Genomic DNA, 13,895 nt, shown 5'->3' with positions numbered 1-13,895 from the left:
CCAAGGTTCAAGGCTGTCCAGGGCCACAGGTTTTTAAAAGACCTTATTGGATACTGACTAATGAATGACCCACCACTGAGGTTAGCATAAGAATGGACTGCCCCATACACAGGAAGCAGTCATTGCACAGCTAGCTACGCCGGCCCACAAAAAAATGACAGGGCCTTTCTTGCCGACTTGTGTTTTAATAGTTATAAAGTGTCTGAAGTTCTCTGCTGAAATTAGATTACACTGCTTCTCTCCGGTCAACACTAGGACACCCAGAGCCAGACATCCTGGTGCTGCATTAATGTTGTGTGTCCGTAGAGGTGCACATCTCAGGAGATAACCCTCAAGGATGGCCTTTCCTCCTCCAGGGCCCGCAGCTGGTCTTCCACCTCCTCCGTCCAGTAAATGTCATACAGGCTGTACACGGGCAGGAAGGAGAGAGTGAGTTGGTGCTGCTATTTACTCATCCATTCCTTCCTTACTGTCTGAATCCCCTGAGCCCAGGCAGCCCCCGTCCCACCACCTTCACCAACTACATCACTTACACTAGCTGCTGAAGGGCACAGCTGGGCTGTCTGAGGCTCTCTATCAGTCGCAGGACACCTGTGTCCCCCATGCAGTTGTTACTGAGGTCCAGTTCCCGCAGGCTGCGGTTGGCCAGCAGGACTGTGGCAAGGCTGCTGCAACCATTGTCAGTCACATCGCAGTCCCCTAGCCTGGATGGAGAGGGCAGAGTTGTTCTCCATTTGTGGGCTTTGGCAAGAAAGTAGTCCCTCCATACTTCAAGTACAGCTAAGCTTCCTTCAGCTGGATACAATAGCCTAGCTTCCCCTGAAAGAGGAAGGGCACATCCATCTCTGAGCACCAAGAGCCTGGCTAGGTCAGAACCCTGTGCACCAAGGCCAGGTACATCAGGGCACCTATAGAAATGACGGGGGGGGAGGCCAGGGTGGTGGTGGCACACGCCTTTAATCCCAGCACTCGGGAGGCAGAGGCAGGCGGATCTCTGTGAGTTTGAGAGCTAGTTCCAGGACAGTCTCCAAAGCCACAGAGAAACCTTGTCTTGAAAAAGAAAAAAAAGTGACAGGACAGACAGGTTCCAGACTGAGGAAGACTGGGGTACAAGTGAGCAGGGTCAGGACCCATGCCCATCAGATGGAACCTGAGGAAGCCAGAGGTACTGGGGAGCTCAAGGTATAAGTAGGCTAGGTGACATCAAGAAGCTGCTATGGCACCAGGCAGTGGTGGCATATGCCTTTAATCCCAGCACTTGGAAGGCAGAGGCCAGCCTGGTCTACAAAGAGAAACCCTATCTCGGGAGAAAACAAACAAAAAGGTGGGCCTGAAATCCACAGGGCCCTATCTGTAAGTGACTTGTCACCTGACCAGCAGTCAAGATGTGCCGCCACAGAAGTCCCGGCTGAGATAAATGGGAAATGAGACAACATAAGAGAGGAAATGAGCCTCTGGACAGGCTGGAAAATGGGAAATGTCTAGAAATGAGAACAAAAACTTGAAAAGAACATGAGGACAGGAATTGAATTGCCCTGAAAACCCAAGGACTGGACTCCTGGACACTGCAGAGAGAGAGGAAACGGGAAAAGATGATGAAAGCACATGACTTCTCTGGACCAAGACCCACATAAAGGCAAATCAATAGCCCAGAGCACAATGGGTAGAAAATCTTAAAAGCTGCCAAAGAGGGCTGGGCCCACTTGCTGCTGAGTTCAACAACCTGAGTTCCATACTTGGAACCCCATGGTAGAAGAACTAACTCCTGTAAGGTATCTTCTGACCTCCACATGCACGCATGGTGTCTGAGCTTCAGGGTGCACACACACAAACAAATATAAAATAGTAACTTAAAAATCTACCAACGAGAATAAGCAGATAGAGATTTGGGACAACAGAGCCATTCCTAGAACCAGAAAGAAAAGGAAGAAATGAGTGGCTCAGATTCCACATCTAGTGCAATGACCAGGATACACAAGGTTCTGTAAAAGATGAGATTCTAGTACTCTTGGAAGTTGCTAGAACGTGTCTAAGAAAATGAAAGAACCCAGGCTTGGTGATGCATGCCTTATCTGTAATGCTCAGGAGACAGAGGCAGAGGCAGACAGATCTCTGAGATTGAGGCCAGTCTGGCCTACATAGATACTATCAAGAGGCAGGATGAGATGGGGGAAACCCTAGGACATCTCTACCTGGGGTTCCTCACAGGAGGAAGCTGGTCAGACTTGAAGCTCTATCTGCCTCCCAGCACATGCCCGCCTACACACTCACCAGAGCACACGCAGCACAATGTCTGGCTGGCCCAGAGCCTTGCAAAGCTCCAGGACTCCCGAGTCCCCCAGTGGGTTGCTGCTCATTTGCAGCTCCAGCAGAGAACGGTTCTTGGTCAACACTGAGCATAAGTGGGAACAACAGGCAGCTGTGAGGCTACAGGTCTTTATCCTGTGGGAACAGAAAGGCTGGAACCCAGATGGCTCACCCACTCCCTTCCCCATCCCTCATCCTCTGTGTACCTGCACCTCAGCCCAGCACTGTCCTCGGCTGCTCCCAACCCTCTCTCCACCCTAGCCTTTCTGCATTTCTGTCCATTCCCCATTCTGTCCTAGAACCTCAGGCCCCCTCACCACAGTGACTCCAGCTGACAGCCAGGCTCGAGCAGACTCTCACACAGCAGCTGGGCACCTTCATCCTTCAGCTCATTGCCAGCCAGGCTAAGTTCCTTCAAGCTCGGCTTGGTCCTGAGGACACGGCACAGGTCCTTACAGCCCTCTGCAGTGATATCACACTCCCACAACCTGTGGGACAGCAACATTCTTAAAGGATGTCTCTCACTCACCGCCATGTCCCCCATCCCCAGGGCACGGCTGGCAGCTGACTCACCACAGAGTCCTGATCCTACAGCTGGGGAGCAGCAGTCCTGAGCACAGTGCTGCAATGCCCGCATTACCCAGCTTGTTGCTGCTTAGGTCCAGTTGCTGCAGTGAGGCTTTGGAGGCCACGACATCACACAGATACTTGCAGTTGGCTGATGTGATACCGCAGTTCTCCAGCCTGGAGACATAAGGCATAATAAGAGGAGCACTGGTGCCTGCCCCTACCCCTTAGCCTCTGTGACCTAGTACATACTTGAGTGACTCCAGTTGACAGGCAGAGTCTTTCAAGCCCTGGCACAGCATCTGGACACCAGCTTCATGGAGGTCGTTGTTGCTTAACACTATCTCCTTAAAGTCAGGTTTCACCCTGAACACTGAAGCCAGAGGCTCACAACTGGTAGCTGTGAGGTTACAGTATTCCAACCTGGGGGCAGGCACAGGTCTCAGGCACATCAAAAGGATTAAGGATAGGTCTAGAAATGTATCAGGGAAACAAGGGGTTGCTGGCATCTCATTTCCCATTGCCTCTTTAGGACTCGTCTGGTCGGGCACAGTCTCCGGGCTCATGTGGACACCAACATCACTCAGGAAACCTTTACTGAAAAAAGCCCCACTTCAAAATCTGAGGCTCTCCCAGAACTGGCAGAAAGAAACAAGTTCCTCTGGAGAGTATCTTCAACTCATTTGAGTCACACTACTCTCAGAGGCTAGGTCAGCTGCCAGCCCCTAACAAAGGAGAGCCCCTCAAATCCTAGGAGTTCCCTCCAAGGTTCTTTTCTTATCCATGGTGCTGGTGTGAGGTTTCCCGAGGATGGATGGCTGGGCTCTGGGTCAGGGGCAGCAAAGAGCATAGGGATCCTGGCAAGGTAACACTCACTGAAGCTTCTCAAGGCGGCACTGGGGGTCCAGAAGACCTTCGCAAAGCAGCTTCAGGCCTGCATCTCCCAGAGGGTTATCACTGAGATGTAGCTCACGCAGGGTAGGCAAAGAACGCAGCACGTCAGGCAGGACCCTACAGCCAGCCTCCGTCAAGCTGCAATTCTGCAGGCTGAAGCACATATCATCAGTAGCAGTCATGAACAGACTCAGGCCAGAGCTGCCACCACACCTTACAGGGGTTAGGGCACTACTTTTCCTATAGATGGGGTCCCAGGCCAAAGGAGGATACCAGTGTGGCTCAGCCAGAGTCTCTCTTGGGGTTGGGACCTGGAACAAAGCCATAATGTGACCTGTCCCAGCACTTCATACTTCCCTGTGTTCTGGATGGAGCTGGGAGTGCCTATTACCACAGCCTGTCCCTACCTACCTTACCCACCTCTCAGGGGCTTTCTACATCACAGCTACCCACTTGGCCATGTCAGGTTCTACCCTGAACAGGCTGGGCTGAGCCCCTGGCTTACCTCAGCTTCTGGATCTTACAGGTGGGATTCTGCAGGCCCTGGAGCACCAGGCACACACCAGCATCCCCCAGCTCATTGGTGCATAGGCTGAGCTCTGTTAGGGTAGGGTTGGCCTGAATTGCTGAGCTGATGTCTTTGCACCGCACCTCAGTAAGACCACAGTCATCCAACCTGCAGACAGAACCCCTGGGTCAGCATGGTGCTGGCCTCAACCAACCACCATCTCACACAATAGGTGATATGACTGACCCACCAGGAGCCAAGAGATGCAAATGTGGACTATAACTACAATGTTTAAGCTTGAAACAGGTATGTGTGGTAGCAGGTTGGTCACCAAGCTCTAACTCAGTCTGGGCTACACAGAGGGAGAAAGCTTTCTCAAAAAAACAAGAAAGCCTAGCTTGCACAAAGCTCCAGCACTGAAGAGTGGAGGTGGGGAGGGTAGGAACGGATGTTGATAGCAGGCAAAGGAACTCAGACCTGATCAGAGCTGCAGCAGCATGAGTCTATGATGAACCACAGCAAGTTATGACTCAGTTATGTCCACATGGGGCCACTGTACACCCAGGACACAATGTGACAGGCCACACCCATAGTATCTCCATAGTCTCCAAAAGCATATGACCACCACAAAGAGCCCTCAGATTAGCCAAGGGAACTTGTGCAGGGTATCTGGACTCAAATCTTAAAGGTCACTAGGACAAGAGGAAGAAGAACCCTACAGAAGGGGTTGAGATGATCAGTAGAAGTCATGTGGGATCCTAAGCCATTAAGAATGGGGAAAGTCGCCAGGCGTTGGTGGCGCACGCCTTTAATCCCAGCACTCGGGAGGCAGAAGCAGGCGGATCTCTGTGAGTTCGAGACCAACCTGGACTACCAAGCGAGTTCCAGGACAGCCTCCAAAGCCACAGAGAAACCCTGTCTCGAAAAAACCAAAAAAAAAGAAGAATGGGGAAAGTCACAGGACAAAGCTGGTAACCCATATCGATTGGGACGTGGTCATGGAAAGTTGATGGAGGGCTTGGGATGCCTAATTGCCCATCTGATTCTTTGGCAAACCCAATACTATTCTGGAAAAGATAAGGATGAAGCAGGTACCTATCTCTTGTCTGGGAACCTGAGAGCCTAGTGAAGAGGGCTGGTATCAACTCCCTTTCTCAGTCAGAAATGGGCAGGAACAGGTGTGGACAGGCACCACTACCTCCTGAAAAGCCTACTTACTCTCTCTCCAGAGAAGAAGCTGAGTACTAAGAGTCTAGACTGCCAGATTGGAGAGTGCCCACCACCTGCTACATCAGTCTCCACATCAAGCCTGCCCACCCTACCTGAGCCTGCAGTGGCTCACTTACGCTTCTCATACACGATACATACTAGTCAAGTTCTACTACCTAGATACATGAGCTACATGCCTCGTTGTCAGTTGTTTTTAAACTCTTGTATCTCAGGCTAACATGTTATGTTATGCTCACTATGTAGCAGAAAATGACCGCTGGCTTCTGACCTTCCTACTTCCACCTCCCCAGTGCTGGGAGTATAGGCTTATACCACCATGCTCATTTATATTTTGTTGGAATTCAATTGAACCCAAGACCTTGGGCATGCTAGGCAAGGACTCAACTACTGAGCTATGTCCCTATAGCCAGATTCCTGGCCAGTATGGGCTACAAAGTGAGACCCTGTCTGACAACAAATAAACAAAAAGGTTGAAGTAACACCTCATGAAGATTATGCAAAACATCTTCGTGTCCATGAATAGCATGCTTTTGAAACACAGCAAACCCCTATCAGGTTGTCCACCAAGCTACAAGAACCACCCACCTCCACAACAGAGTACCACCATCCCAGCCAGACCCAACGGTACCCACAAGGTCCCCAAGGCTGTCTCTACCTGACCACTTGGTATTGCTGGATCAGAGGAAGGAGCTCTGTCCACCTGGCGTCACTCAGCTGCTCACACTGGATGTCAAGACTCATGGTGGGTACACAATGTAATCCGAGCCTAAAAAAAAGGAAGAGAACTCTTGAGGAAATTTCCATAGCTTGATAACAAGGTATTAGGAGAGGCTACCTGCATGGTACCCTAGCAAATACCACTAAGGGTCAGCACTATGAGACAGTAGAACAGAGCCCAGCCATCCGGGTACCTCCTTGCTGAAGTCAGCACTGGGCACCAAGTCTGGCCTGGAACTCTCCGGCCTCGTGTGCCTGAGCATGGCTGTCTGGAAACCCCAATAGGGGAGCTTCCTATTCATTCAGCCTATGTCTTGAGAACAAGTTGGGTGGCAGGCAGCACCACACTACTGTTGCCAAGCCATCCACAAAGTCAGATGCCCAGAGCCAGGATCCTGGACACAAGCAACCACCTGAAGGGTGGGAAGGCACAGGACTCTGGGAGAAAGGGGAGTGTTCAAGGGTAGCCACTGGGGCACTTGCTTCCATGATTTCCTTCCGAGGCTAGGGGCTCAGGCTTGGCAAAACCCTCAGCCAGCTCAGGCCCAGCTCACAGAGGATCCAGGCTGAGAAAAATGAGGGATGGGCACAGAACTTGAATAAACAAGGCTGCTACTGGCTGTGGAAGGATGTTCCTGAGGCCTGGGGGACAGACACCCATGTCCCCACATTTCCTGAGCAGGCAGCTTAGTATCCTGAGGGGTTCCTTGGAAGAAGTAATCTGTGCTGTGCTGCTAGCACAGATGTAGGAGAGGGGTTCTGGGTTCTGTTTAAAAACAAGAGAAATCCACTGAGCTGCCCTCTATGATGGCCATGACAATGACAACAGTTCTGTATGAGGTTACAGTGCCTGGCCTTGCTAAACGGGCCTTCCCTTTCCTTCCCAGCACTGGGAGAATACCTCTTTAACGTCAACCAGGGAGAAAGATTCACTTTACACATCTTGGCACATGAGTTAGTGACAGGGGAAACTGATGCAAAGGCATGGATAACTCACTGAGGTCATAACAGCCACGGCATGGAGCAACCAGGTGTCCCCACCCCCAATTAGCCAGTGAATAAACCGCCTGGATGCCAGGGTGTGCCATACAAACACAGTCATCACCAGGGCACTAAAGGTGGGGCAGGGCAGCTCCACAACTTCCCTCACAGCTGCATCTCCAGGCCCACAGTCCAGTTCTCTTCCTCATTACAGACTAGGGGATCCTAGAGTGTCTACCGTTAGGGAAAGCACAGGGTTGGGCTTTGAGAACCCGTGCCAGGCAATTCTGACTGATCATATGAGGTCAGAGATAAGGGATGTGAAAGTAACCAGGCAGCTGACTCTCCTCCCTCGCTTGGCCTTGGGACCAGGCTCTTGATCCTTTGGCGTGTAAGTCCTTGGAATGCACACAGGTGACCAGGCGGGAGGCCCCACAAGCCCAGCTTAGACCTCAGCTTAGCTGCGACTGGGTATTACTAGCTAGCTGCTCCTAACCGTAGCCCAGTTGGGTTAATTCTAGGATATGAAGACAGCCCCCTTTGGGTCTTTAAGTAAGCCTATTGGCCGCTGGCCACGGAGACTTGAGCTCAGACTTCAAGCACCGAGAAAGGCTCCTCCGGGGCACATCTGTGCCCCCCTAGGAAGTAACAGGCCTCAGAGGCTTGCCGGGCCAGCGTTCCCGCCCCCGCCCTAATTTTGGTCCCTCGAACCTTCTGGTCCAGACGCTCTGCCACGTATTAAGAGGGCCAGGAGGGGACTCCAGAAAAACTCTCAGAGTCAGCCAGGCGCCCCGAAGCATGGCCCTAGCTCACCTGGCTCTGCTGCTAGAGGTCCCGATCGCTCGCGTTCCTTCCGCCCAGGGCGGGGCCTCTCGCCGGTCCTCACTCTCTGGCCCCAACTAGCCTTTCACTTTGCCTTCAGGAAACCGCCCACCAGGTCTGTCCCTCCCACATCCAAGCTGCACTTTGGGAACAGAACTAGACAAACCTGAGTCACTTCTTTTGGGCCTGACTAAAAATATGTAACACGATTCACAGCTGCCGCGAAACGGGTGCGACTGCGATGAGCGATTCTGGAACGAACAGCAGCACACGCCCATGTCTCCTACCAGCCAAAAAAGTTTTCAGGCATAGAACAGTGTTCAAAACACTCTTTACAAACCGGGTGTGGGGCACACGCCTTCAATCCCAGTGCACCGGAGGCCAGCCTGATCTATATAGTGAGTTCAGAACAGCCAGGACTCTGTTACCCTATCTCAAAACATGGTTCCCCACAAATCCTTTATGCCCCCTGGGGATGGTAAACAGAGGCCTTTTATCCTTCGACAAGCATTTTGTCACTGTTTAATCACATTGGCATTAGTTTTATAAATGTATGTATATAAATGTTTCATTTGCATACATGTCTGCCAGAAGAGGATATCAGATTCCCTGGGACTGGAGTTATAGATGGTTGTGAGACACCGTTCACATATGTGCTGGGAACTGAACCTGGGTGCTCTGGAAGAGCAGCCACTGCTCTTAACTGCTAAGCTATCTCTAGCCCATGTTTAAACGTTGTAACACACTCCCACATTATGGGATTTGCATTTTGAAAGACTTGATGTGTAGCTGGCCTAGAACGTGCAGATTTGTCTCCTGAGTGCTAGAATTCTAGCACGTTGGAAAAGGTCAGCAAAGTCCTGCTCTCCTGCACAGATAGACACATACTTGTCAAGGAACCAGCATTCATCCCCCCATTTGTTGGGCACCAAAGTGTGCCAGTCACTGTTCCAAGTCCCTGCCTCTTGGGGCTTAAGTAACACAAGAAAAGGGGATTCCAGCATGCTAGCATAGGAGGTCAGGGATCGTCTTCCCCAAAAGACCTGGAACAGGGAGCCCTGAAGAGGGAGAGGGAGGCAAAGGGGCAGGCAAGAAGGTAGACTGGAATTCAGCTTCATAACCCTGCACAGTGGTCACTGCAGACCTAGCTTAATCTTCTTGGCTGCAGGAGCCGCGGGAACTCAAGACATCAGCAACTGTGAATTAGGGGATCCGTTCTTTTGGGAAAGGTAAAGGCTGCCCGACTAGAAGGGAAGCTTTGGCCAGACCAGCCCTTTCTTGGTGCAGATGTGAAGAAGCCATATCTACAGAGACTGACAGATTAGAATTCCAGTGCCGTGGAGAGACTGGAATACTGCAGTTCCAGAGCCTAATTCCCTTATCTTGGGCTACTTCTAGCCCTCCCAGACTGCCCTTCTTTGCCCAATCTCTAGGTCAGAACTAACATCCTGTGACTGATAGAAACCTTTTGTAATCTTTTAATTTAGCAGACCAACAGCTTCCATCAACCCCAAAGCTAGGAATGTTATCTTGGACCTATAGAAAATCGTCCTTCATCTTGCTGTACCTATTTCTCTGATGTACCCACCAATGTCATTTAAACTTGCCTTGATTTATGACTTTGTTTTGTAAAACTACAAAACTTCCATGTTGGAACATGGGATCTGAGGCAACCTACATCTGTGTCTATAAGGACTCAGGCATTATGCTGCCCTGCCCATCAGCTGGCAGAATGCACTCAGGCAGTATCCTGGTCAGCCCAGGTGCAAAGGACCCCTTTAAAAGAAAGACCTCCAGGGTTGGAGAGATGGGTCAGCCCTTAAAAGGCTGACTCACAACCAAAAATACAAAAGACCTCGGCCCACTGATGTTCTCTTTGCGCTCTCTTTCCTGCTATTCCCCTGGGCCTGACAGGACATTTTATGTGTCCGTCTTCTCTTCTGTCCTCTTTCTGTCTGTGTCTCTTTACCTCTTCTCCCCCTCCCTTTCTAATAAAACTTCTCACTTAAGCTCTGTCTGCCTGACATGTTTGTTTCCCACCTCGCCTGCCATGGAATCCACGAAGGTTCCCCACATGCATTATTCATAACAATGTCCCCAGGCCATGGTCACTGACAATGACTCCAGAATAAACTATATCATATTCCCCTTAAGATGGGAGCTGTGGCCGGGCGTTGGTGGCACACGCTTTAATCCCAGCACTCGGGAGGCAGAGGCAGGCGGATCTCTGTGAGTTCCAGGCCAGCCTGGTCTACAGAGCGAGTTCCAGGGCAGCCTCCAAAACAATACAGAGAAACCCTGTTTCAAAACGTCAAAAAAGAAAAAAGATGACAGCTGTGGTTTTGCATGGGCACTCTGTACTCGACAAGGGCAGGGGCTACTAATTTGGGGTGCTGGGTTTCAGCAAGCCATGTGCCTGGCAGGTACAACGTGTTTCTAGCACTTCACCTGGACCTCAGGACAATCTGTATAGAAATCGAGCACCTCTCTTGATGCTGCGTGCATGAAAATGAGGGTTTCCATAGAGACCTCCTCCACTGAGGGAGGAAGGAAGGGAAAGAACGGGTGCATGGGCTCGCTCGGTATGCTGAGTTCCCACTGACTTTACTGGATGCTGTAATGGAAACTAACATGGGTGTGTCCCCTGTAACCATGAGGACAGAGTGGCAGAGAAACGGGTGGTAAGGGCAAAGAAACATCTGTCTTTTGGAACCTCCAGAAGAGCAACCCACAGACACTTGATTTTTAACTCATTTTGGACTTCTCTCCAGAACTGTAAAGTGACCAATGCAAAGTAGTCAACAGATTTGCCATTTTGTTACAGCAGATATGAAAATAGTATTTTTTTTAGAACTATTACAATTCTGGGTGTTTTGTTTTCCTCCAAGACAGGGTCTCACTGTGTAGTCCTGGCTGTCCTGGATCTCACTATGTAAACCAGGCTGCCTTCAAATTTACAGAGATCCATCTGCCTCTGCACTGAGTGCTAGGACTAAAGGCACACACATTACACATGGCTCTGTTATTTATTTATTTTTTCTAAAGCTGTGGTCTTGCAGCTTTTAATCCCAGCACTCTAGCCCGGAGGCCCAGGCAGGGGAATCTCTGTGAGTACCAAACCAGTCTGTTCTACAGCATGAGACCTTGTCTCAAAAAAAAAAAAAAAAAAAAAAAAACAACAAAAAACCAGGCAGTGGTGACACACACCTTTGATCGCAGCACTAGGGAGGCAGAGGCAGGAATGAGTTCCAGGGCAGCCAGGGCTGTTACACAGAGAAACCCTGTCTTGAAAAAACAAAATAACACACACACACACACAGAAAAAAAATAAAAAGATATGGCCTTGTATGTAGTTCAGACTCCCCTTGAACCACATGTGTTAACTAGGGCTGGCCTCATCTTCCTCCACTGAGCTTGGAAGCCTTTGCCACCACACACAACCTACTAAGTGAATCGGCCCAATCCAAAAACCTGAGTCAGAGAATCCGGATGAGTTCAAGATTAATTTGTACTACAGGCAAAGCTGAGCTAAAATGTGAAACTTTGTCTTTAAAAAGAAAAAAAATACCTACAATGGCCAGACGACTGAGCAAGACCTTGTCTCAAAATATACATATTTTAAAACAGTGTATACAATGTAATTTCCCTTTGTGTACAATTATCTGTTTATGTGACTGAATCAACCATCTCTATGTGGACTGTTTACAGATTTTTCACTACCCTGCAAAGAAGATCTAGCCGGTCCTTCCTAAACTCTGCCAAAATGGCATAAACTGCTGCAAGAATCTATCTGTTTGCAAAGCGACTCTCAGAAGATGCGGAACCAGTTACATGGCCTCCCACGGGAGCTGCTTTCACTTCCCCTCGAGTCGGGGAGGCCTAGAGCATGGCTGCCCCTGTTTCAGGCCCCACTGTGAGTCCGCAGTTCTCGGAGGAGCTGGACGATCGAGCGATCCTCCACTTCAGATCTCGCCCCATCGAGGGCCCCACCTACTCGTATCCCGAGGAAGTGATTTGGGGAAGGGGTTGCTAAAGAACAAGGGCTGCTTGGGGAAGCCGAGCAAATGATCTGACTGGGCGGGTCCTCGCGTCGGTGGCCCGAAGGAGACAATGCGCATGCGCATACCGACGCGCCAGGACACCCCCCCCCCCAGCCAACCGTGGGCGGAGGTACTTGATGCGATGGCGTCATCCACGTGCGCAGACACCGTCTCGTCCGTCCCTCCCCCCCAGCCCCACCCTACCCCGCGCGGGAGCTCCTGTCTCGCCCCCAGCTCTTCACCGGCGGAGCGCGGCATGGACAGCTGAGTGACCACAAGCAATGACAGCGCGTGAAACTGACCTCGTGGTGACGGAGGCCTGGAGACCCGGGGCGTGATGGCGGCCTTCTGACTGGAGTGGGCGAGGCGAGGCCCTATGAGGCGTGTCAGCACTGCGGGGGGGCGGGGTTCGTTGTGGGGGCGGGGCCTAACGCGTGGTACTTTTAGCTGGCAATAGGATGCTTGAACTACCTTCGGGAAGTGTTTAGCTGTGCAGCAGTGGTGCTCCAGGGGTGGCTGGCGCCTGGGCTGGAGCTTACGCCTCATGGTAACGGGTGGTGCTGGCCGATTCCTGGACCGGCCATTGACCTACATGATAAACATTTCCTTAATTCTGCTAAAATGTGTTGGAGAGTTTTGGGTTTGTTTGCTTGCTTGCTTGTTCGGGTACCAAGGTCTCGTTGTATACCTCTTGATGGCCTGAAACAATTCTATGTAGCCAAGGTGGCCTCGGAGTCAAGTCGATCCTGCCTCAGCTTCCCAGGGTTCTGGGATTACTATGCCTATCTTGCTTTAAGAAACCCTCACTAAAGCCGGGCGGTGGTGGCGCACGCCTTTAATCCCAGCACTCGGGAGGCAGAGGCAGGCGGATCTCTGTGAGTTCGAGGCCAGGCTGGACCGACAGCCTCCAAAACAATACAGAGAAACCCTGTCTCGTAAAAACCAAAAAAAAAAAAAAAAAAAAAAAAAAAAGAAACCCTCACTATGTGGCCACCACACCTGGCCTCTGGGGTTATTATTATTATTATTATTATTATTAGTGCATGTTGTATGTATACTTGTCCAGTGCTTGGGAGGAGGACAGCCAGTGTCCTGCTCTATCATATTCCCACTATTCCCATCAGACAGTGTCTCTGTCTTTCTACTGCTGTGAGACATCATGTCCAAGGCAATTTATAGTGGGGAGTATGGCAGAAGGCAGGCAGGCAGGCCTGACTCTGGAGCAGTGGCTGAAAGCTTATATCCTCATCTGCAAATAGGAGGCAGAGAGACCTCACTGGAAACAGTGTGGTGGGGTGTAGAAACCTCAAAGCCCTCCAGGCGGTGGTGGCTCACGCCTTTAATCCCAGCACTCCGGAGGCAGAGGCAGGCAGATCTCTGTGAGTTGGAAGCCAGCCAGGTATAAAGAGTGAGTTCCAGGACAGCCAGGGCTACACAGAGAAACCCTGTCTCAAAAATAAAAAAGAAACCTCAAAGCCCACCATCAGTGACACACCTTCTCCATCAAGGCCCATATCTCCTAATCTTCCAGAAGAGTTCCACCAACTAGGGACCAAGAATTCAAACATGTGAGCCTATGGGGGTCCATTCTCATCCAAACCACCACACTCACTGAACTCTAGCTAAACTGGAGACAAGCAAGATCCAGTAATCCGCCATTCTCTGCTCCTCCTCACCAGTGTAGCATTCTAAGTGCAGCGGTGCTGAGTGACTAGGTAGCCTCCTGAAATCCACATGTCCATCCCACACACCCACCAAACCTAAGCCTTCCTTATACAATACTAGAAAGCCCTACCCACTTTATAAGAGCTGGAATTGATTTTCTTTTT

General features: G+C 50.7%; 1 protein-coding gene across 3 annotated transcripts; it reads right to left on the bottom strand.

Moving 5' to 3' along the window:
• Positions 1 to 165: 165 nt before the first annotated feature.
• Rnh1 (ribonuclease/angiogenin inhibitor 1) lies at positions 166 to 12,499 on the bottom strand. Of its 3 annotated transcripts, none has more exons than XM_013117611.3 (10): positions 12,369 to 12,499; positions 6,162 to 6,272; positions 4,274 to 4,444; positions 3,751 to 3,921; positions 3,127 to 3,297; positions 2,881 to 3,051; positions 2,625 to 2,795; positions 2,272 to 2,442; positions 534 to 704; positions 166 to 405 (listed from the first exon to the last, which is right to left on the bottom strand). In XM_013117611.3, exons 2-10 carry the CDS (start codon positions 6,245 to 6,247, stop codon positions 318 to 320), a joined length of 1,371 nt encoding a protein of 456 aa, XP_012973065.1. In that variant the 5' UTR covers positions 6,248 to 6,272; positions 12,369 to 12,499; the 3' UTR covers positions 166 to 317. The 3 variants fall into 3 exon arrangements, with proteins under 3 accessions (XP_012973065.1, XP_012973069.1, XP_005064277.1); XM_013117615.3 differs by lacking the exon at positions 12,369 to 12,499 and adding an exon at positions 8,018 to 8,168; XM_005064220.4 differs by lacking the exon at positions 12,369 to 12,499 and adding an exon at positions 7,916 to 8,054.
• Positions 12,500 to 13,895: the final 1,396 nt, after the last annotated feature.

The sequence above is a fragment of the Mesocricetus auratus genome, unplaced genomic scaffold (assembly GCF_017639785.1).
Source record: "Mesocricetus auratus isolate SY011 unplaced genomic scaffold, BCM_Maur_2.0 Super-Scaffold_4256, whole genome shotgun sequence".
NCBI classification, from domain to species: Eukaryota; Metazoa; Chordata; class Mammalia; order Rodentia; family Cricetidae; genus Mesocricetus; species Mesocricetus auratus.
The sequence above is the reverse complement of the archived record's forward strand: the minus strand, read 5'-3'. Positions and strand labels throughout refer to the sequence as shown.

Coding starts and splice junctions, on each gene's coding strand:
- Rnh1 (XM_005064220.4), bottom strand. CDS start 8,004: ATGCTTCGGGGCGCCTGGCTGACTCTGAGAGTTTTTCTGGAGTCCCCT. Junction 6,273..7,915: donor CAGAGCGTCTGGACCAGAAG/GTTCGAGGGACC, acceptor CCTTTTTTTTAG/GCTCGGATTACATTGTGTAC. Junction 3,922..4,273: donor TGTAAGATCCAGAAGCTGAG/GTAAGCCAGGGG, acceptor TATGTGCTTCAG/CCTGCAGAATTGCAGCTTGA.